Source organism: Bubalus bubalis, chromosome 1 (genome assembly GCF_019923935.1).
Source record: "Bubalus bubalis isolate 160015118507 breed Murrah chromosome 1, NDDB_SH_1, whole genome shotgun sequence".
NCBI classification, from domain to species: Eukaryota; Metazoa; Chordata; class Mammalia; order Artiodactyla; family Bovidae; genus Bubalus; species Bubalus bubalis.
Genome location: NC_059157.1, coordinates 171,912,486 through 171,935,142, shown reverse-complemented (window position 1 = coordinate 171,935,142; position 22,657 = coordinate 171,912,486). Strand labels below are relative to the sequence as shown.

At 46.7% G+C, this 22,657-nt stretch overlaps 2 protein-coding genes across 13 annotated transcripts in view; both read right to left on the bottom strand.

Moving 5' to 3' along the window:
- Positions 1 to 3,942: 3,942 nt before the first annotated feature.
- LOC102388985 (40S ribosomal protein S12) lies at positions 3,943 to 13,025 on the bottom strand. The gene has a single exon (XM_044946413.2). It carries the CDS (start codon positions 4,362 to 4,364, stop codon positions 3,966 to 3,968), a length of 399 nt encoding a protein of 132 aa, XP_044802348.1. The 5' UTR covers positions 4,365 to 13,025; the 3' UTR covers positions 3,943 to 3,965.
- A 156-nt stretch (positions 13,026 to 13,181) lies between these two features.
- The window catches only part of TFDP2 (transcription factor Dp-2), a 192,919-nt gene continuing 183,443 nt past the window's right edge, over positions 13,182 to 22,657 (bottom strand). For all 12 annotated transcript variants that reach the window (XM_044946396.2, XM_025290717.3, XM_044946388.2 and 9 more), the window contains 3 exons: positions 19,163 to 19,329; positions 13,588 to 13,693; positions 13,182 to 13,383 (listed from right to left, as the gene is read on the bottom strand). In XM_044946396.2, the coding sequence (XP_044802331.1) occupies positions 13,200 to 13,383; positions 13,588 to 13,693; positions 19,163 to 19,329 (457 nt within the window). In that variant the 3' untranslated portion in view covers positions 13,182 to 13,199. The remainder of the gene's footprint in view (positions 13,384 to 13,587; positions 13,694 to 19,162; positions 19,330 to 22,657) is intronic.

The following is a 22,657-nucleotide window of genomic DNA, read 5'->3' as shown; positions in this document are numbered from 1 at the left end:
TTGGGTCTTAGTTGTGGCACACAAGCTTAGTTGCTCTGCAACACATGGGATCTTATTTCCTTGACCAGGGATGGAACCTGTGTCCCCTGCATTGCAAGGTGGATTCTTAACCTCTGGACCACCAGGGAAGTCCCTCAGCTTCACTTTAACTTAAGGATCTGATGCGCTGGATCAGCTTCTTGGTCTCTTTGATGATCTAGGTCTTTACATGGGGCTGCGCGTGGCCATGAGTCACAGAGGAAATGACTGCCTCTGTAGGCAGCACTGAGGAAGAGAGCTGCTATGATTAGAAAAGATTTGTTATTCAGGAACAGAGGAGTTCTATCTTCCCCCAAGAGTCTCCCTGGCTGAGGCACATTGCTGCACTCTGACCACTGCGGACATCTGGAGCCCATTTTTCAGCTAGGGAGACTTGCTCGGGGCTGATCGTGGTTCCTTGGGATAGAGGAGAAGCATCTTCCCTATCAAAGACTAGTCACTAATTCAGTGTACCAATGACTAAGAGTTTAGCCCCAACGAGAGGTGCATCCTTGGCCTGTGAACACATCTATGGGTGCAGAGAATAGGAAAACAGGTTGTGTACCTGGCCCAGGAGACTTTTCTTAAATGGACTATCCCTGGGCTGGATTCACCTTTTAAACCAGGCATCTTAAGTGACTCTAAACTTCCCTTATGATTATACAGTGGAAGTGACAAATAGATTCAAGGGATTAGATCTGACAGAGTCCCTGAAGAACTATGGATGGAGGTTCATGGTGACATTGTACAGGAGGCAGTGATCAAGAACATCCCCAAGAAAAAGAAATGCAAAAAGGCAAAATGTTGTCTGAGGAGGCCTTACAAATAGCTGAGAAAAGAAAAGACGTGAAAAGTGAAGGAGAAAAGGAAAAAATACCCATTTGAATGCAGAGTTTCAAAGAATAGCAAGGAGAGACAAGAATAAGCCTGGCATGCTGCAGTCCATTGGGTTGCAAAGAGTTGGACACGACTGAGCAACTGAACTGAAAACTTAACCTTGGGGCTTGGGAGGAGCCTCGTGTTGACTCCTCCAGCATTTAAAGCTTTTCCCTCCCTGGATACAGAGATGGGATGGAGTAAGCTCTCTGGCTGGAATGCTGTCTTAGCAAATGAGGTGGTCTCTTCATTACCTTGGGAGAGTTTCTCATCTCTCTCCCCCAGGCTTCTCCTGGGATGTGTTACTGATAAATTTACATGGAAAGCAGCTGGAATTGTTCTCATCATCTACTTTTGACTATGTAACATAAGAAGTTCATGCCCTCCCATGCTGGCTGACTTCTCTGGGCAAGTGTTCTCTTGTTAACAGCTGCCCACACTTAAGTAATGAAAAGTCCAGTGGCTGCCAGTTAGAACAAGTGTGTTAATGGCAGCAGCAGAAGGAACGAACTAATTGGTACTGGACTAGGGGTCGGGTGGGGAATGAAGCAGCTGTTTCTGTATTTGAAACACAGACCATGTTGACTTGAGACTTAACCAAAGAAGTATAGCCCTCACCCTTCCATGGTGCCCCACAGGGCTTAGAAAATAAATACTAACTTTCCCTGTGAGGAGAGAAAGGGGGACAGCATGCAGGGGCCTAGGCTGGTTGGAAAAGCACAGTTGGTTGGTGGGTAAGTTGCTAGAAGGATTTGCTCTCACGGACCCAAGGGGGGAAGACAATGAGGCCCACCGTCCCGATCTTCCTAAGAGGCAGTGTTTCCCTCCTTGGATCGGTTTATTTTCTCCTACCACCCAGTTACTTCTGAAGCAAGGCAAACATCTCACTCTCTCCTCCATCTTGTCCTCTCTCAACTCAATCTGATAGAACATAGGGCGGTAAGAGACCGATCTTTCAGGTTTACCCAGGCTTTGGCCGGATCATTCATGCTGAAGGTGGCGGTGCTGGTTGATTACTCAAGACTAAGCAAAGGATCAGTGTAAAGAGAGTGTAGCTCACCTGTTTGTTCATTTGTTCAATAAAGACTTAACCTAGCATTACATACCAACTGCTGTACCAGGCCCTGAATTTACAAAGATGAAAGTCCATGTATAAGAAACAAACTCCTGATTGTAAATTACTTTCAGAGAATTTTTAATTTCCGAGAAACAGAGATGTTCACATTGACAGCAAAGCTCAAGAGTTCCCGAGTGGGACAGGTGCCAGCTGGTGATGCCAAGCCTGTGAGCTTCAGAGACTTACCTCCCTACCATTCCACATGAGTGAGCAAGCGTTCCCACCACCAAAGTCCCTCAGACACACACACACACAGGAGGAAGACAGGTCAAGGTGTGCAAAGTGTATTCTCTACCCTCCCTTCTGACTGTGTCTCACTTGACTAAAAAATTTACTGACAAAGTTAACAGTGTCAACTGCAGACTGTGTTCTGTGTATTCAACATGACAAAATCCTACAGAAATATTAGAATTTGTTTATAAGAATATGCATACGAATTATGGGATTTGGATACACACAAGTGTAAAGAAATGTCAACTAAAACTTTTCAAGTGGCTACTCATCCAAGGTCATCAAATGAAATTGATTGCGTTCCTGGCTTGTCTCATCAGTCTGTTACTGTATACCCAGCAGGACTTGTTCTTGTTTTCCACCTGCTGTTTGTTTGCGCTGGGGCTGCGTTGCTTCCTGCAGGCTTTCTGTAGTTGGTGTTCAGGCCTCTCCCCGCAGTAGCTTCTTTAGCTGCGGAGCATGGGCTGTAGCACCCTCGGGCTTCAGGAGCTGTGGTGCGTGGGCGCAGTAGTTGTGGCACACGGGCTTAGTTGCCCTGTGGCATCTTCCCAGACCAGGGACTGAACACCTGCCCTCGGCATTAGCAGGCATGTTCTTAACTGGACTACTAGGGGAAGTTCCCCAGCAGGACTTTAACTCCATCAGACACTCCCAGTGCAGCAGTTGATATTTGTTGAGTCTTACAAACAAAAATCTAAACACAGCATACCACCGCCATGCAGGGCATCATACCCCTGCTCTCCAGCTGACCACGGACTGGGCCCTCCAGCACCTCCATGGCCCATGTGGCTACTGCTATGTGGGTGTTGCAGTCTTTGATTTCTGTGCTTGTTTTGCCCATGGTATTTATCCCTGAAGTTTTTTCTCCCATCTGCTCTGCATCTGTCCTTTATCATAATGACTGGGAGTGGTCCCAGCCTGCCCCAGCAGGCACCCGCCTCTCTGCCCTAACCCCAGCCAACCCTGCAACTTGCTAGTGCTTTGGCCCTCAGGCTCTGAGCAGCTTTTCAAATGGGATTCAGGGTGGGGAGGGCATGGGGGCAAGTGCTCTCTCCTCAGCCACTGGATTTCTTTGGCCAGGCCTGTCTTTATCCTGCAATGTACAGGCAAGTTTCTTGGCACAGGCCCTATAGGGAGGTTAATGGCTGCCCTGATACCTACCGATCCTTAACTAAGATGCTTTAGAAATGCCCTTTTGAGAATCTTCCCTGGAAGCCCCAGAGAAGGTGGTGTCCTTTAACAAGCACTGTCTTTGAAGGCTGACTCCTCCTCCAGAGGTCTCCATCCAAGAGCCCAGGTGAGGAGGCCAGAGCCTGCCGCTCTTGAAGCCGCCTGCCTTCTCTGTGTGCTGCCAGGTCTGAGTCAGCCCCGTCCTGGGAGAGGCAGGCCGTCCACACCCTGCCCCAGCCCGCCTGACTGAGGCGGTGGGAAGATGGGTGGGGACACTAAGACCCCCAGAGAAGACATATCTTTTCTTTCATGCCTTTAATCTGACTTTCAAGACTGTCCACTGGATTCACATTTTGGTTTCTTTTTTTTTCTGCCTCAGTGCATGGCATTTGAGATCTTAGTTCCCTGACCAGGGATTGAACCCTCGGCCCCCTGCAGTGGAAGCATAGTCTTAATCACTGGATCACCAGGGAAATCCCTGGTTTTAGTTCTTAAAATAATTTCTCCAAGTCTTTTTTTTTTTTTTAAACCAAGAACTCAGTTTTTTATTTCATCATTTCTTGCATTTGAAGTACTCCTCGATGCCATCCTTGGCCTGAGACTCTTTGCCATAGTCCTTAACCTCCACACAACTGCAACCAACCGCTTTACAGGGTTTTCCCTCTCTGTCCATTTTATAGAGGCCTACCCATTCCCCTAGTTTCTTGTTGTCATCGACCTTAATCAGGTTGACTTGGTGCTCAGCACCAAGGGCCTCCACCAACTTGACATACACAGGCTCATCACAGTTGGATGCAAGGGCACAGAGATGGGCTTGACGCTTGTCTAAGCCTTCGGCAGCTTCATGAATTCCACGTGCTAGGCCATCGTGGATGAGGGCAGTCTTCAGCACCTCTTGCAGGGCAGTATTAACATCCACTCCACCTCCAGCAGCAATGCCTTCCTCGGCCATGGCAGTGGGTTACGGGTGAAGCCGAAGCTTGAATGCACCTGAGCCTCCGCCTCCGCCTCCCCACTCCGTGGTGGCAGGGAAAGAGGTACAGCTCTCTTTAAAGTAAAAAACCTTGTATTCAGATTAAAGATCCAGTACATGTCTTTGTTCATTGGAGGTTCAAACACAAATCTGTTTATTTATTAGCAGAGTCTGGAAAGAATTCCTGTGGAGATCATGCCCTTTAGGACCATCATTTTCAGCTTTAGTACATCCTCTTCTCATGACTGGGGCTTACCTGGTGGTTCAGATGGTAAAGAATCCGCCTGCCATGCAGGAGACTTGGGTTTGGTCCCTGGGTTAGAAAGATCCCCTGGAGAAGGATTTGGCAACCCACTCCAGTATTCTTGCCTGGAAAATCCCTTGGACAGAGGAGACTGGCAGGCTGCAGTCCACGGGGTCTCAAAGAGTTGGCACACTTCTCAGGACTTCTCATTGAATTCTGGCTTTTGGGGGCCATGGCCAAGTGCTAGGGCAAGAAAACAAATCTCCTGACTACAGTACAGTAGACATCACAGTACTCGAGGCCCTTGAGCGACGCAGGAGACGTGCAAATGAGAAGAAAGGGGTTGGTGATGGCTGCTGTGCCCCAGTGGCGAAAGTAATTTGCATGAAAGTGAGTGGTTATGACAAGTTGTTCTTTGCATTCAATGGGCTTGGCTTCGCCCACCCTGACACAGGCCTGCCTTCACCACAGAGCACTTTACTCTGAGATTTCCTGAAAGCAGGTTTCGGCAAGAAACTGGAAAGGCCTCTCAGGAAGAAGGCAGAGCTGGCAAGGAGCTCCCAGGCATTTGGCAATTGTCCACAGTAAGAACACACTGAGCCCTCTTCCCAGGCGAGAAAGTGGGGGAGGTTGGAGGTGCCTTCAGGCAGTGTAAGTGGAGCTCCAGAAGTTGGTGATGGACAAACAGGGAAGTCCGGCATGCTGCAGCCCATGGTGTCACAACTGAGCGACTGAACTGAAGAGGAGCCAGTGCTCAAAGAAATCACATACAGAAATGGAAGGAGTGTGAACTGCAGGCGCAGTTCATCAGATGGAATGGGGGAAAAAAATAGCTTCTGGAAATAGGAACCAAAAAAGGCAGGTTGACTGTCAGATGAGTTCTGCTGCCAGAGAAGACCCTTGGCTCTGAGGCTGTCTTCTGATGCCTTGTTCCTGAAACCTCCGCGGAGCCCAGAGCAAGGAGCTGTGTATGGAAGTCAGCAATGCCTTGGGCTCTGCAGACACCCTCCCTGGTCAGCACCGGGGCCATCGGCCGTGTAGATGGCTGCCAGCGACACTCCCAGCAGTCCTCCACCATCCCCACCATGACCACAGGAGCAAGAGCACTTCGCAATCAAGTCAGTGACGCGGCGTAACTCATGTGGGTCCTTGGGCATGCCTGCCAAATGGCCCTAGGAACTGAGCGGAGAGGACCTGCTACCAGTTTGGGCTCACCAGCCCAGGAAGTCCCTGAGATGAGGGGTGGGCACTGGTTCCCCGCTTCCAACAGTGGACAGTCCACACTATCACTGACTTGATCCGCTGAACTCAAGGAGCGTCTGCAGGGAAGATGCCTTTCCTCCTGGACATTAACATTCTTTTTGGTCATGCTGTGTGGCTTGTGGGGTTTTAGTTCTTTGACCAGGGATTGAAAGCATGCCCACTGCAGTGGAAGCGCGGAGTCCTAACCATTGGACAGCCAGGGAAGTCATGCTGGACAGTAACATCGAGTGAGTGCTTCCTTAACCATTTCCTAGTGGCCCTGAAATGTGGCCCCAACCTGTGATCCCCAAATTGCTCCAAACCCTTCATTCTGACTGTCCACATGCCCACCACACACCCACCTGATTGTACACATTAACACAGCGTTATCAAGGGCCCCTGCCTCTCCCAAGACAGGCAGAGTTTGCTTGAGCAGGAGGTGCTGGGAGCCATGGTGATTCCTGGGGCCTGGCAGCACTCTGTTCTCATCACTGTAGATCTTGTCTCTGATGCAGTGGTTTGGTTAAAGGGAAGATCAGGAAGCATTTTGGCTAAAAAATTATATTCAGGTCAGTCATTTCTGGGACTGTAAAGACATTATTTATGCAGTTATCTTTTTTTTTGGCCACGTGGTACATGTAATCTTAGTCCCTTACCAGGAATGGAATCAGTGCCCCCTGCTTTGGAAGTGTAAAGTCTTAACCACTAGACCACCAGGGAAGTCCCAGTTATCTTTTAAAGTGACCTTATAAAAATGGAAGGGCTTCCCTGGTGGCGCTAGTGGTAAAGAACCTGCCCGTCAATGGATGAGACGTGAGAGACGCAAGTTCAATTCCTGGGTTGGCAAGATTTCCCTAGAGGAAGGCTCCAGTATTTTTGCCTGGAGAATCCCATGGACGAAGTAGCCTGGGCTACAGTCCATGGGGTCGCAGAGTTGGAGAAGAATGAAGCGACCGAGCATGCACACATGTATAAAGATGTAACATCGTAGGTCTCCAACACAGAAAACCTATGTCTGACACATCCATCCTAGGTGGGACAGGTGGTGGACGTGCATTGGAATGCTCTGGGGACACAGACCTGTTGAGTAGTGAGGTGGGCAGGGTGGGGCAGAGGGGAGCTGAGCCATGACGCAGTTGCCGGAGGAACCAACCAATTCCACGAGGCATTCTGAAGTGCGGGTGGCCCTTCGGATACCCCAGCTGGGCCAAGGCGGCTGGACTTCTGTACTCCCTCACTGGCTGCGTGCGGTGTAACCCTGGGTGAGGCAGCTCCCGTATGAAGGCAAGTCTGGGGGAGGGACTCAGCGAGGGCTGGGCATGCACCACAAGACCCACCAACCACCCCTTCCCCAAAACCATGAGACTGCCATTATTTTAAATTATTTATTTTCTCTATAGTACATCTCATTCAAATCATAGAACAGTCTGATACATTTTTTTCCTCAAGCACAACTTAAACTCATTTCAAAAGCTTATTCTTTCCTTCTTTGACTCTTTTAGGATGGACAAAGATACACTTTAATGGATACCAAAACCACTCAAGAGTTTATTAAAATTACAGCTTCCCAGGCTCTGCCCCTCCCCTCCCCTCCCCCAGAGCTTTTCAGTGAGCATCTGGGGTGGGCCTTAGGAAGGCAAAATTTTAAAACCCTTCCCATCAGTTCACCCCCATGTGTGGGTGGTCCTTGAACCATCCTTACAGAAGCACAGATTAGGACTTGTCCATTACCTATTGGAAGCAATTTCAGAAAACCCAGGAATAATTAAGTATACAGAAATAGCTCTTCTATAAAATTTCCATATAAAAATAATGGTATTTATTTACAAAGTCTGAGATGCTACAAAATAATACATCATATTAGGTTAGGTACTTCAATCTAATAAAGTCTACATTAGGCAGGTCAGATGTGGTGTTTGCATTTTCCCCTTATTTCTCTTGTTTAAATGCTTAAAGCCTATGGCACCATGATGACTCCTTCATGCAAAGAGAAGCAGAACTATATTTTCTGGACATAAAACCTAACAGCACATGATCAGAGTACAACACTGCCAAATGAAAAGGTGAACTGGCTGGAGATTTGGGCTCGTGGCCTTTCTATTTTGGCTAACAGTCAGGGAGGGGATGGGCAGACAGCCACCTCGAGGAACCACAGTCGTGAACCATGGTCCCCTCTGAGCTGCGGCTCGGCTGGTGGTTCCCCTTTTGGGGACACTGAACGGTTGAAGCCACCATGACTCTACTGGGAAGAACAGAACTGCAATGTACTCAGAGAAATCTGCTAGCAGAAAAGAATCTGGGTTCCCACAGACTCGTAGCATAACAGAAATCTGTGACCCAGTTGTGAACAAGCAGAACCACCAGGCCATTTGTTTAATTAGACAGTGCCCAGCATGTTGAAGGTGACACAAGACAAGTGACAAAACAGTAAGTTTGAAGCGACAAATCAATGGGTTTCAAAACTCAAACATGATCTGGTGACATTTCCTTGTTATACTGGGATAGACATGGAGAGAAACAAGCTAACATGGAACAGAAAGGCCAGGTGACCTCCAATTTGCGTGAGGGCCTCTGTCCAGGGAGGAATGGGTTTCTTCTGAGTTTTGGCTGTCTCAATCTGGGTCTTCCAAGCCGAGAAAGGCCCAGAGATGACGCCACAGCCTCACCCTGAGCCCTCATGAGCAAAGTCCCACTCCTGCTCCTTAGCTGTTTAGCACTTGGTGTGACAGAGGGCTGATGCTAACCCAAAGGCCTTCCGTGAGGACTGTGGTGAGGGCTGAGTGTGTAGGAGGCAACGTAGCCCAGGAGGGAGATTCTGGGTGCAGTGCGGGCCCTGGAGGCCACACAGGCTGGGGGGTGTTGGGCCAGTCAGCTTTGGGCTTGTTTCACATGCCTGAGTGGGTGGGTGGAGGAGACATTCTCCCCCACTCTGAGGCCCTTGGTGGAGAAGGGGCGATCTTGCCCCTTCGTTTCTGCTACACTGGCTTCTAAGGTGGCTACAAGCAGGAAGGACCGAAGTTAAGTCTGCTGGAAAAGCAAGGGGTCAAGACAGCATGGAACTCATGGGCCTTTGTGTAAAGCCAAGGCCTCAAAAGAATGGTGCAAGATTTTGTCTGAAAGAGCAGCTGCACAGAAATATTTCTTAAGTGAACAAGCTTTCTCCTGTCTCAACAGCACAGTCGGTGGATACCTGCTGCCACTGAAGCTTCTGTACTTGTCAGGGATTCCCAGGGCTTAACGGGAGTGTAGAAGTACATGGGACAACGGGATCCTAAAGGTTGTCTTTTCTGAGAGATCTTGGCTGGTTCCTGAGAAATGCTGTAATTTATACAGGCATTTAGCCTGAAATTTTTAAGAAAAAGGTTAAAATCGTAACGTCACTTTTTCCTTTTAGGTGGTAGTGTTTGGCTCAACTGAAGTTAAGCAAATGGCCTGAGTGCTGCATGGACTGTGGGTCAGAGGGTGGGGAGGCGCATCTGAGGGCCGCTCCGGCGCCAAGGAGCGGGGCCCTGGCACACACGGTCAGTGCTGGGGGGCTACTGCTTCGGGTGCCTGGAAATGGGGAACCTATTTGGGAAAATGGCCCTCAGGTAGTCTTTAGCTCCACTAAAGCCAGTCATACACAAGATAAAAGATTCTTTTATATATCTAATATAAAGTATCTAACAGGTTGTAAAACTAGAAGAAAACACCTAGAAAAGTCCTCCATTTATAATCACTTTTCTCTTGTGTAGGTTCAACTGGAAGGTAACAGCTCATAATGAGAACTTCATGGGTTAGAATGTTCTTAGTTTTATGGCTACTGCTGGTAGCTAAGTTTGGTTTTCTTTTAAAAATTCCCTAACAGACTCCAAAACATATACTGCAAGCTGGGAACAGTGCGGCCTTTGGAATTTAGCAGAGATTCCAAGTGCACAATTGTGGGGTAGAGTGGCCTGGAAGAGACATCTTTCAGTGGTCCGATGCAGAACAAACGTCACCTTTTTGGCTCCCCCCCTTCCCCCGGATACTGCCAGCCACAGCAGCCTGTCCTCCCGGCCACAACCCTGTTGTCTTCTCCACAGCACAAATCAATCTGAACGTCTTCTGCTCTCACTCACTCACTTACTGAAGGATTCAATCTTCACTCACTGTCCAGCCTTCACCCCTCAGGGACCCCATGAGAGCACAGCCTTGAAGGCTACCTCACAGATGTGCCCACAGGGAGGGGGCTGGCGCTTGAAGCAACTTGCCCATGAAGCTAACTAGGCTTCTCCCTCTGTATGTGGTTCTGGTAGAAACTGCTGAGGCGGTTCGCTTTGTTTGCTGACCCTGCCCCACGGACATCCATCCTGACTCTGCTCTCTGACCATCTCAGGGCCCAAGTTACACCCGAATTCTGCTATCTCTGTAACAGCCGAGTTTGTGACGTCTGCATGGCTAAAGCGAGCCACTCCCTTGTGGACTGTCTCTGAGTTACCTGCAGTGGCTCCTGTTTGGGGTTCACCCAGGCATCATTCTTCAAGTGGGGCAGAGAACGGCGGCCACTGCCAATTCTGCCAGCAGGGAGGGTTATCCTCTTTCTCCTGCTGAGATGGCAGCCACTGCATAGTTTTCTCCCCACCCCTCCTCTGAGACGTGGGTCAACATTTGTCATGTTTTTTGCAGGGTGGTGGGCATGGCTGGGAGGCAAGGATCACCATCTTAGCACCTCCCTTCCTGCCCCTTCCCGAGGTCCTCCATGATCATAAGGCACAGTTTAAGTCAAAGCCTGCTGGAGCTGCTTCCATCATCCCGTCATCACAGGTGATGTGCACAGTGGTGAGGGAAGGAGGAGTGGCAGGTGCCTGGGTGCTGTGGACCCTCCCACAGCAGGGCCAGATACAGCACGCTGGGTGCCCCTGCGTGAATACGGAACAGATCACGAGTCCACTGGCTGGGTGGCACTGTGGGCGGCAGAGGTTGCCAACTACACTGGGCCCCACAGGAACAAGGCCTCCTGAACTCCTCCCAGAGCGGAGTGTGACCGCATCCCCTGGGAGGAGTGTCCATGTGTGTGTGCACATGTGTACAAACAGTCCCAAGTACTACTCTATAACGAAGCTTGGCTGTTCTAACCACAATTTCCTAGCATCCTTTTCTGTTTGATTTCTCGTGAAATTCTGTCTGGACTTTAGAACCAGATAAACCTATGGGGAAGCAGCAGAAGAATGATAGGACTTCCCCAACTATCTCCATCTGGGTTTCTGCTCAGGTCAAGCCTTCCACCTGTGCCGTGTCCTGTGACCCCAGTGTGACCCCACTGGGCATCCTCACCAGGGACCCAGGGCCACCACTGAGGAACGGAGGCCAGTTCCACTGAACCCCACACAGTGGCCAGTGACAGGGCACTGGGAATGAATGCTAAGAGTCTCTGGCTGCTTGTTCTCCTGAAGCCGTGTTTTATCTGTAGCAGAGAGAACAGAGAAAGGAGCAGTTCCCCACGCACTCTGGTGAGGCTGAGGTGCGCTCGGCATCACTGCCCCTGTCCTGAATGCGGATGGGCAGGTCTGGGGCCTGTGGCACAGTATTTCCAAGTCTGAAAAGCTAGTTGTGGCCCCGGGGCTCTCCAGGGCCCCTTTCAAGCACGGGGATGAGAAAGGTTGGGGTAGGTACAGGTGGAGGCAGCCTGGAGACCTGGTTCTACCCGACTGTGCAGCTGATGACCTTCCCAGTCGGAAGGCCCCCTGGAGGCCCCTGGCCACCCACCTCCTCCATGCCCGGCCTCAGGATGCGCCAGAGTCCTCCTGCACCTGTCTCCACCTCTGCCTCAACACTCTGCACTATGGCTTATTCCTGACAGAATGAGTTTTGTCTCAAAGGAACTTAACGCTCTATATTCTTCTGTACTAGCTGTTTGGGTCAGTGAGGCCCTGCCCCTCTGGTCACTGCAGGCATTGGCCTGCACACTCCCCGGGCGGGATTTAGAAAAGAATTGGTGGGCTGAGCTCACAGACATCGGATGCATAATTTAAGGGCAAATACAAACAAGTCAAGTCAAAGGACTAGCGTTAATTTTCCATTATCACTTGCTCCTTTCCAAGGCCTTAATGTGCACTGAAGCTGGGGTCTGGCCATGGTGGCAGCTGTCTCCACACCCGTATTCAGAGGGGCGGTAACTGAACCCAGCATGTGCGGCTCCCAGTGGCTTCTTTGGCTCTGTCCTGACAGTCTACGTCCTGCTCCATTGCGCGCCCAGTCGCCTGGGGTGCTCACCATTTTCTGGTGTTTCTGTGAAACTATCAGGTTAGTTTGAAATGTGTTTTACCCAGGAATCAACCCAGTATGGTCGTTTTGATTCATGAGAATGTAGAGAAGGTGACATGTACAGGAAAACACTGCTTGTTCGTATTCTTGAACTCCTTTTCAGACAAAGTAATGGCAGTTCACTTTCACAAACTGCACACTGGGTGGAATCATACAATTATTTGCAGGGAACAGTAAGCAAGCAGTTCGGTCACAAGGACATGTTTCTTTGTTTTGTGCTAAGTGAAAAAGCTGTAGGAAACGCATAGCTCTGATTAAAACCACAGAGACAATTTCCTGCTCTGTAACACTCCAGGTTTAGGATGCTGGCAAAAGGCAGTGCTGGCAAAGTATTTAATGCACGTGAAAATGCTATTCTATTTTGGCTTCCAGAAGTAGCCCTAGAAAATTCTATGCACCAATGCATTGGCTAAAAGTGATAATTTCAGTTGGACTATAAATTATTCTAAATGTCACTTAAGTACTTCAGAATTAGCGCTCGCTCCTTTCTAGAAGCCGTCTAAGGCAGCTGATGCGTAAAGCACCTCGACTAGACTTTCAACTAGTTCAGCGGTTCCGTCTGTGCTCCTGGGGCCCCGTGGTCTCCCTCACTCACTGCACAGCTCCTCCCACCGGGAACCTCTTGTGGTTGGTCAGCCTCGGGAAAGGGCAGCCCAGGCCAGGGAACGGGACGGGGACCCAGGCCATCAGGGGCTGTTCATGTAGCCATCTCAGTTCTAAGGGGGCAGGTGGACGCGGGGGCCACAGTGGCCCCGCCTCGCGGAAGGGAAGAGTGTGGCGCTCACGCTGCCCGCTCCTCAGAGAACAGGCTTTGTTTGCCATGTGATCTACTGCTCTGCTGGTCAGAGTTTTCATTCACACTACGTTAGCTTTCATCTCAACCATCTCAGCCTTCGGGTAATTTGCTTATTGTGTTTCCCTAGTCTTCACTGAACACACAGTGCAAACAAAGGCAAAGACTGAAGCAATCGTTTCAAAAACAAGAGCCCACACTAAAAACACACATGAGCATCAGACAGCAAAACGCGGGTTTGCGCCTGTCTTTATTCTGGGGAGGATGAGTCCTCCTCGTCCTCTTCCTCGTCTTCATCGTTGAATGAACAGGGCGTTTCGCCTCGGGACTCAGAGCAGTGGGAGGCCGCACTGCTGGACTGGTGACTGTTTGGGGCAAGGAGCTGCCCCGTTGCTAAGGCCACTTCAGCATCCAGGCACAACCCTTGGTTTACACTAGCAAACAATTGGAAACACACAGGCTCGTTAATGTGGTGTGCAGGCTTTAAGCTTTGGAAAACACAAAGGATGAGAGCCCAGGAAAGGGAGGGCCAAAGGCGAGCTCTGCCGGGATCTGCAGGAGACCCAGCCGATAGCAGCACCCCTCCAGTGAGGAGCAGGCTTGGCGGCTAACCTTTCTAACCCTGAGAAAGTACATACCTTGATTGGGACAAGGTGGCACCGGTGGTCAGGTCTAAATTTGAAACGGATTGGGTAGAGTTCAAAAGCAGTCCCTGATTTAACCAAGATGGTCCTGTGGAGATGTCTATAGGAAAAAACAAAAACAGATGGAGGTCTGGTAAGTCCTGTGGCTGCTTTTGCTATGGTCTGAAGAGAGCACGGACGAATGAGGCAAGCAGCCCATTCTGTTACAGTCTGCTGCCCTGGGGAGAACCCAGGTTTCTTCAGCTTGGAAAAAGGAAATTTCTAGAACATAAGACTGGGGCAAGGGGGAGGATACAGGGAGACAGACTACAGCTGGAAAGAATTCAAATTCGACCAATCCCAGACTCTTCATTCTTTTTTTCTTCCAGAAGCCCTTGAGAGGGCATCCCACTGAATATATTGATGGTTGTACTACTGTTGGACACCTGCTGGATGCACCACAAAAGCCTCTGACTGGGGTGTTAACAACCAGAGCAGGAGTGGATAAGCAGTTAAGTCAGAACGTCCTATGTCAGAGGCACAGACACATTCTTGCTCAACCCCCACACCCACTGCCATGTTTTCAAGTGCCCCCTGGGAACTCAGTGCTATTACTGACCAAGATTTATTCTTTTTCCTGGTATCCTTTGCTTTAAAACTTGAACTAAACCTTATTTTAAAAGGCTATGCACAGTCACATTTTTCATGAGGGCATTGCTGTTTCAGTCTGCATCAAATATTTTGGAGATGTATCCTTGCAGTCCTGTTTTCTATGCATTTACCGTATTTCCCCCATCACAACCCTGACTACTTCTTATTTTAACTTTATTATTATTTATTTATGGCTGTGCCGGGTCTTTGCTGCTGCACAGGCTTTTTTCTACTTGTGGCAAGTGGGGGCTGCTCTGTAATTGCTGTGCGCAGGCTTCTCACTGTTGTGGCTTCTCTTGCTGCAGAGCACAGGCTCTAGGGCACGCGGGCTTTGGCAGTTGTGGTTCCTGGGCTCTGGAGCACAGGCTCAGGAGTTGTGGCACATGGGCTTAGTTGCTCCCTGGCTTGTGGGATTTTTCCGGATCAGGGATGGAACCCGTGTCTCCTGCATTGGCAGGCGGATTCTTTACCACTGGGCCACCAGGGAGGCCCTGTAACTTATTTAACCCTTGTCTCCTTATCTAGACGGTTAGCTCAGAGAAGGCAGTGACTGGGACAAATAAAATCTAAATGTTAATGAATGAGCATCGTGTATTTCAAAGGTGAGTTTACAACACAGGTGGTAGAAATATCAGAAATGAATTTCTTGAGAAAAAGTTATTTGACTTATGTTGTAAGATGAGACCAAGCATAGGCTCAGAAAAAGGTAAACTGCCAAAATGAGCTTTTATTATATTAATCAAAATAGTCTGGTAATTATTGTGCAAAAAAGAAAAGAAACCACGTGCTAGGACTGGAGGCTCTGCCCTCCCAGCACTACCTGATCAAGTGAGAGGCTCCCGTGCAGGAAACAAGTAACTGCCTGCATTCATCTTAACCTGAACCTTTTCTTCACAGGCTAACTAATGCAGCTGTGAGGGGGGGAAAAATTCTTAAGAACAGCAGGTTTTAAATGGATACAAGAAGAACAAGTTGGTACATGAAGTTAAAGCCAGAATCCTGCACCAAGTATTATTAATTAGTATGTATGGAAACCTTCTGTTAGAACACAGCTCTTGACAGGACACAGCTTCCTTTCACAATGGCTCTCAAAGGCCAACCCACACGACAGTTCTCACAACCCTCCTCAAGGGCCATCCTGTCCCTCAGCACGCTGGAGGCACACGCTTCTGCACCAACCAGAAAGTCTACCCTAGTCTGGAAACGAGGTCATGAAGAGATCAAAACCACATAGCCCGCCTAATGGCCTGCAGTCTTTTCACTGACAATGAGCTAAAATAAAGTCCTGGTGACTTATGGAGTAAGAGCCTTTTGCAGACCCTGCTGGATGGCTAGAATGCCTGAGCTGCTAAGAAAACAGCAGGTCTTCTTCTGGAAGGAGCAAGGGGAGAATAGGGGGGAGGGGGCAGGGGGTGCAAATAGGGGACTGGGAGGCTGAGGGGCAAGAAGCGGGGGTCAGACAGGAAGTGTGTGGTGTGAATTTAAGCACTAAATGCAATAAAAACCAAATCTCAATCCAGGCTCTTGTGTTGTGGCTAAAACCACAGAACAGCAGCAACTGCTTTATATCTGGCTTAATAATCGTTAGAGCTAATATTAAAGTGCCTTTAAGATACAGTATGAAATTGTAGGTAGTAATACTTATAAATGAAGGAAACTGGCAAAAAAGGTAGAAGAACACTTGTGTCTATACACCCAAATTATATGTGCACAATATACCATAGTTTTAAGAACTATAAAGATTTCTTACTTACTGAAAATTTGAATTTTAGGACACGCAAGACAAAGTGTTTCTGCTTTCAAGTATACTCTTATAATGAAAAGATAACCCAGTTTTAAAATGGTCAAAGGATCTGAATAGACCTTTCTTCAAGGAAGATTCACAAATAGTCAATTAGTATATGAGAAGATGCTCACCAGCAGCAGTCACTGGGGAAATTCAAATCGAAACCGCAGTGAAATACCATTTCACTTTCACTAGCGTGGTGGTAATAAAATAAAATGAACAATAACAAGTGTTGAGAAGGATATGGAGAGATCAGAACCCTCATACATTGCTGGTAGGATTGTAAAATGCTACAACTGCTTTGGGAAATAGTTCAGCACTATCAGAATGCTAAAGTTACCATAAGATCAAGGAAACTTTTTTTAAAAAGAGATATTGATGTAAAGCCCAATTGCACTCATGTATCCAGACTAAATAAACTTTATCCTTGTTTATATGTTTTATGGCCACTTATTTAGCACTTGAAAGTTCAAAGTCTATTCAACTGCTCTGCCCTGTTTCCCCACTTTGAGAAACTGTGGTTCCTAAACAGGTTGAATTCAATTAGTACTTACTAGAAGTTAGTTTGCATGTGTTCCCTGACGCTTGAGTGTTTGCAATTTGATATAAGCATCTGAATGCAGAGTTCCAAAGAATAGCAAGAGATAAGAAAGCCTTCCTCAACGATCAATGCAAAGACATAGAGGAAAACAACAGAGTGGGAAAGACTAGAGATCTCTTCAAGAAAATTAGAGATACCAAGGGAACATTTCATGCAAAGATGGGCTCGATAAAGGACAGAAATGGTATGGACCTAACAGAAGCAGAAGATATTAAGAAGAGGTGGCAAGAATACACAGAACTGTACAAAAAAGATCATCACGACCAAGGTAATCACCAGACATCCTGGAATGTGAAGTCAAGTGGGTCTTAGAAAGCATCACTACAAACAAAGCTAGTGGAGTTGATGGAATTCCAGTTGAGCTCTTTCAAATCCTGAAAGATGATGCTGTGAAAGTGCTGCACTCAATATGCCAGCAAATTTGGAAAACTCAGCAGTGGCCACAGGACTGGAAAAGGTCAGTTTTCATTCCAATCCCAAAGAAAGGCAATGCAAAGAATGCTCAAACTACTGCACAATTTTGCACTCATCTCACATGCTAGTAAAGTAATGCTCAAGATTCTCCAAGCCAGGCTTCAGCAATATGTGAACCGTGAACTTCCAGATGTTCAAGCTGGTTTTAGAAAAGGCAGAGGAACCAGAGATCACATTGCCAACATCCTCTGGATCATGGAAAAAGCAAGAGAGTTCCAGAAAAAACATCTACTTCTTCTTTATTGACTATGCCAAAGCCTTTGACTGTGTGGATCACAATAAACTGCGGAAAATTCTGAAAGAGATGGGAATACCAGACCACCTGACCTGCCTTTTGAGAAACCTATATGCAGGTCAGGAAGCAACAGTTAGAACTGGACATGGAACAACAGACTGGTTCCAAATAGGAAAAGGAGTACATCAAGGCTGTATATTGTCACCCTGTTTATTTAACTTACATGCAGAGTACATCATGAGAAACTCTGGGCTGGAAGACGCACAAGCTGGAATCAAGATTGCCAGGAGAAATATCAATAACCTCAGATATGCAGATGACACCACCCTTATGGCAGAAAGTGAAGAACTAAAGAGCCTCTTGATGAAAGTGAAAGAGGAGAGTGAAAAAGTTGGCTTAAAGCTCAACATTCAGAAAACAAAGATCATGGCATCTGGTCCCATCACTTCATGGGAAATAGATGGGGAAACAGTGGAAATAGTGTCAGACTATTTTTGGGGGCTCCAAAATCACTGCAGATGGTGATTGCAGCCAGGAAATTAAAAGACGCTTACTCCTTTGAAGGAAAGTTATGACCACCTAGATGGCATATTCAAAAGCAGAGACATTACTTTGCCAACAAAGGTCCATCTAGTCAAGGCTATAGTTTTTCCAGTGGTCATGTATGGATGTGAGAGCTGGACTGTGAAGAAAGCTGAGTGCCGAAGAATTGATGCTTTTGAACTGTGGTATTGGAGAAGACTCTTGAGAGTCCCTTGGACTGCAAGGAGATCCAACCAGGCCATTCTAAAGGAGATCAGTCCTGGGTGTTCTTTCGAAGGACTGATGCTGAAGCTGAAACTCCAGTACTTTGGCCACCTCATGCGAAGAGCTGACTCATTGGAAAAGACTCTGATGCTGGGAGGGATTGGGGGCAAGAGAAGGGGATGACAGAGGATGAGATGGCTGGATGGCATCACTGACTCAATGGCCATGAGTTTGAGTGAACTCCAGGAGTTGGTGATGGACAGGGAGGCCTGGCGTGCTGTGATTCATGGGGTGGTGGCAAAGAGTCAGACAAGACTGAGCGACTGAACTGAACTGATGACTACAAAAAATCTTGTGAATATGCTAAAAATCACTGAACTCTACTTTAAAGTGGTATATCATATAGTATGGGAATTAAATCTCAATATAAAAAATAATGATAGCAGTTCACATCCACCTGCCTGGGAAGACAAAACACTTCCACTCTGTGTCTGAGCGTGTACCGCGTTAATAAAATCAAGTTGGAAAGCCATGGTATCATCTAGTAAAGATGAAGATGGATCTGCCTCGGACCCAGCAATCTCACTCGTAGATAACATGCACACGGTCACCGAGAAACAGTAGTGGGAATATTCAAATAGCACTATTTAAATATCAAGCGACAGGAAACAAAACTAAAGGTTTATCATCGATAAAATGAACAAGGAAACTGTGCTTCATCCACATGCTGGAATTCCACGCAGCAGTGAAAATACATCAATTACAGCTATGTGAAATCCTGTGGCTAAATCTAAAGAACATGTTGTTGAGTGAAAAGTCAAATCACCAAAGAATATATCAGTTTGGTTCCATTTCTATAAAGGTGAGAATTAGACAAAACTAAATAATAAATTATTTCCAGCTCACTGTATTTTTTTGTGTTTGCATCTCTAAGGAAAAGTAGTGAAACATAAGAAATTCGAGAGGTTACATTTCAGGGTAAAGGAACAGAACTGACGGGGCAGATAGCAGGCGCTAATTTTCTATGAGAAAGGTTTTAGCGAGTTAGGGTCTGACATTTAATCAAGGACCACACTGACTGCGTTAGTTAACATACCTGTTATATAGCCTTCTAAAGCCTTGGGCACCAGTGATTTAGCAAGTTTCAGATCCTCCAAGGAGCACTTGCCTGACTCCAGGCCGAAGGACATCCCCATTCGCTTCAGCACTTCTATGTCATCATGAATCTCAAAGGTGTTGTCAAAATTAAAAAGATATTCAAACCTGTATCAGGAAACAGAGTTAGTGAGGGGTTTCTGTGGTGTCGGGGAGGTCTGAAGAGTGTTGTACTCTGTATAGTCAATGAAAGTACGAGAACCTAAGCTCAGCTACGGTATAGAGACTGTTACCGTTTAGGGCCGTGAGTCATTCTGCTGGGTTCAGAAGAATGACATCTCAAATAAACTGTTTTCCCAATTAAAACAACTTTCCTGTGACGGACAACAGGAGTCCTACATTCCAGCCCTCATTAAGCTGTGGCAAACTGCAGACAGGAATTTTGGTCTAAATCCAGTATTTTTTAAAGTTGTCTATAGCTTTGTCATAAAAGATAAAATATTAAGAAAGCCTTTCCAAGTAGACTTTCTTCCAAAGCAGATGTACAGATGGCCACGAGACCCAAAACTGCTCAACATCACTAATCATGTGGGAAACACAAATCAAAACCACAGTGGTATCATCTCACACCTGTCAGAACGGCTATCACCAAAAAGACAACAAATAACAAACACCCGCAAGGACGTGGAGAAAAGGCAGCTCTCCTACACTTGGCTGGGAATGTAAACCGGTGCAGCCACTATGAGAAACAGTTTGGAGGCTTCCTCGAAAAAATTAAAAATAGAACTACCATATTACCCAGAAATTCCAAGTATTTACCCAAAGAAAACAAAAACACTAATTTGAAAAGGTTACACTCATTGAGGTGTTATTAATATAGCCATGATATGGAAGCAATAGAGTCCATCAGTAGATGAATGAATGAAGATGTGTATGTACACACACACAGGGGGACAGTACTACTCAGCCATAAAAAAACTCGCCATTTGCAAAGATATATTCAGATCTAGAGGGTATTATGCGAAATGAAATAAACCAGACCGAAAGACAAATATCACATAATCTCATTTATATGTGGAATCTAAAAAACCCAAACAAATAAAAATAGACTCATAGAGAACAAATGAGCAGTTGCCAGAGGGGAGAGGCTGAAGGCAGTAGAGAAACAGGTGAAGGGGGTTAAAAGGTACAAGCCTTCAATTATAAAGTAGGCCCCGGGGATACATACAGCATAAAGAATATGGCCAATAATACTGTAATAAGTCTGTACAGGGACAGATGGTTACTAGACTTATCACGGTGATCATTTTGTAATGGATGCAAATGTCAAATCACTCTGCTGTATGCCTGAAACTAATACAATACTGTATGTTAAGTATATGTCAATAAAAGTAAGTAAATCAAGCAAAGAAGTTACTGGGAGAAAAAAAAAAAAGAAACATACAGAAAGAAAGCCTTTCCAATTTAGCACCTAACCTTCCTACCATGAGTTGGCCTACTAGGGTTGAGGAAAAAACATTTTGGACGCTTACTTCATTTTCATGAGTAAAGTATTAGCCACATCACACCTTAGATGAGCAAAAAATGGAAGGCTTTTTACAAAACTAACCAAACCCCAAACCCTGTCTTGAGGGTCTCAGGAGTAGAAATGTCCCAAGGAAAAAGTGTCACATATGACACAGAGCACGTTTCCAAATGTTTTTGAAAAGCGCCAAATCAGGGTATCCAGCTGCCTGGCAAAGGCTTGCAATAGAGTGGCCACTGTAAGAAATGGCCCTCCCGGCTCCCAGACTGGGCTCGGAGCAACGTCGCCAGGAGCCCCGGGGACAGAGGGCAGGTGAGCGTGCGGGGACAGTGCTGCGCTTACGCTGTCATGAAATTCTGAGATCTTAGATCAGAGTAAAATTTGTCATTTAAAGCAAAATGCCATACTTGCACCCCATCTTGAGAATGAAGCCCCTGTAAGCAGCTCAGAGCCTCCTTTACACCAGTTGGAGGAGGGCGAGGAGAGGACAAGAGTCAATAACCACCCGAGAAGGAAGAGGATCCTTTATCCTCCTAGGCCACTGGTCCCCAGACTTTCCTGCTACTCTTTAAAACTTCAAAGACTAACTGAAGTAGAGAGTTTTAGTAATGTCCTACCAAACAAGAGGCTAACTAGAGACAGTAACTAGAAATCTAACAGCTTATTTTTCCCAAAGATACATTAACCATTCTGTAAGTCTCGGATTTATGAGAGTATGTGACAAGTCCTTGTAGACACAGGTTTCTGTCAATAAAGTGTGTGAATACTAACACCCATATCTATCATTTACTGCCCCCAGTGCTAGTCCTTTATGACTTCTGTAAACCAGCAAGGTAATTATCAAATACTTTAGAAATCCCTGTTATTCTTCTTCCTCTTTTTTTGGTGCCTTCTTATTTAAGTAACCCATGATCTCTGTACACAGTCAAGATAGGGAAGCAACACTGCCAAGAAAGAGAAAAACCAGGGAGGGTAAACCCCATGGCCATGCAGTAGCTCCAAGGAGCCCAGAAGTTCTGGCCCCTGGGACCGCCCTGGGCTGTGCCTCTGCACTGATGTGACTCTGAGCCCTCTTTTGGTCTCAGATGTATCCCAACTTGGATGATAAGTTACATGCTGGCTCCTTGGAGCAGCTAATATTTATAAAGCACTTTCCAGGAGTCAGATCTTTTAGAGGCATTACCTTATTTAAGGAAGTGACAGAGCCCTAGCATCATCCCCATTTGTTCTTCAGACAAAGCTTTAGAGCAGCTGCTTGGGGGAGCCACAATCCACATTTCCTTCTGTCTCACTCTGCATCCTATGCCCTCAACTACCTCCATACTGACTCACAGCCTGAAGAGCACTACTGTTTTCGTGAAGAATAAAATAAGTTACAAATAAACTGTACTTTGAAAACTGCCATTTCTCGCTTACACTATGATAATAGTAATATATTGATATTACCATCAATCTTAGTTGAAATGAAAAACATGTTGGTGGGAATGTAAACTGGTGCACCCACTGGAAAACAGTATGGAGGCTTCTCAAAAATTTAAAACCAGATCCAGCAATCCCACTTCTGGGTATATGTATCTGAAGGAAATGAAATAAGCATCCTGAAAAGAAGTCTGCACTCCCATGTTCAGTGACTGCAGCATGACTTGCAATAGCCGAGGCATGGAAAAAACCTGCGTCTATCATCAGATGAGTGTATTAAAAAACTGTGATGTACTTGAGACAACAGACCATAAAAAAAGACAATGGGCAACAGATCATAAAAAGGAAATCCTGCCATTTGCAACAACACAGATGACAGACCTTGTACATGGATCTCAAAAACCAAACTCACAGATGCAGAGAACAGACTGATGGCTGCCAGAGGGAGGGTGGGGTAGGGGGGAGTGGTGAGTGAAATGAATAAAGCTGGTTAAAAGGTACAAACTTCAAGTTGTAAGATAATAAGAAAGCAAGCAAGCAGAGAACGCCATC

Coding starts and splice junctions, on each gene's coding strand:
- LOC102388985 (XM_044946413.2), bottom strand. CDS start 4,364: ATGGCCGAGGAAGGCATTGCTGCTGGAGGTGGAGTGGATGTTAATACT.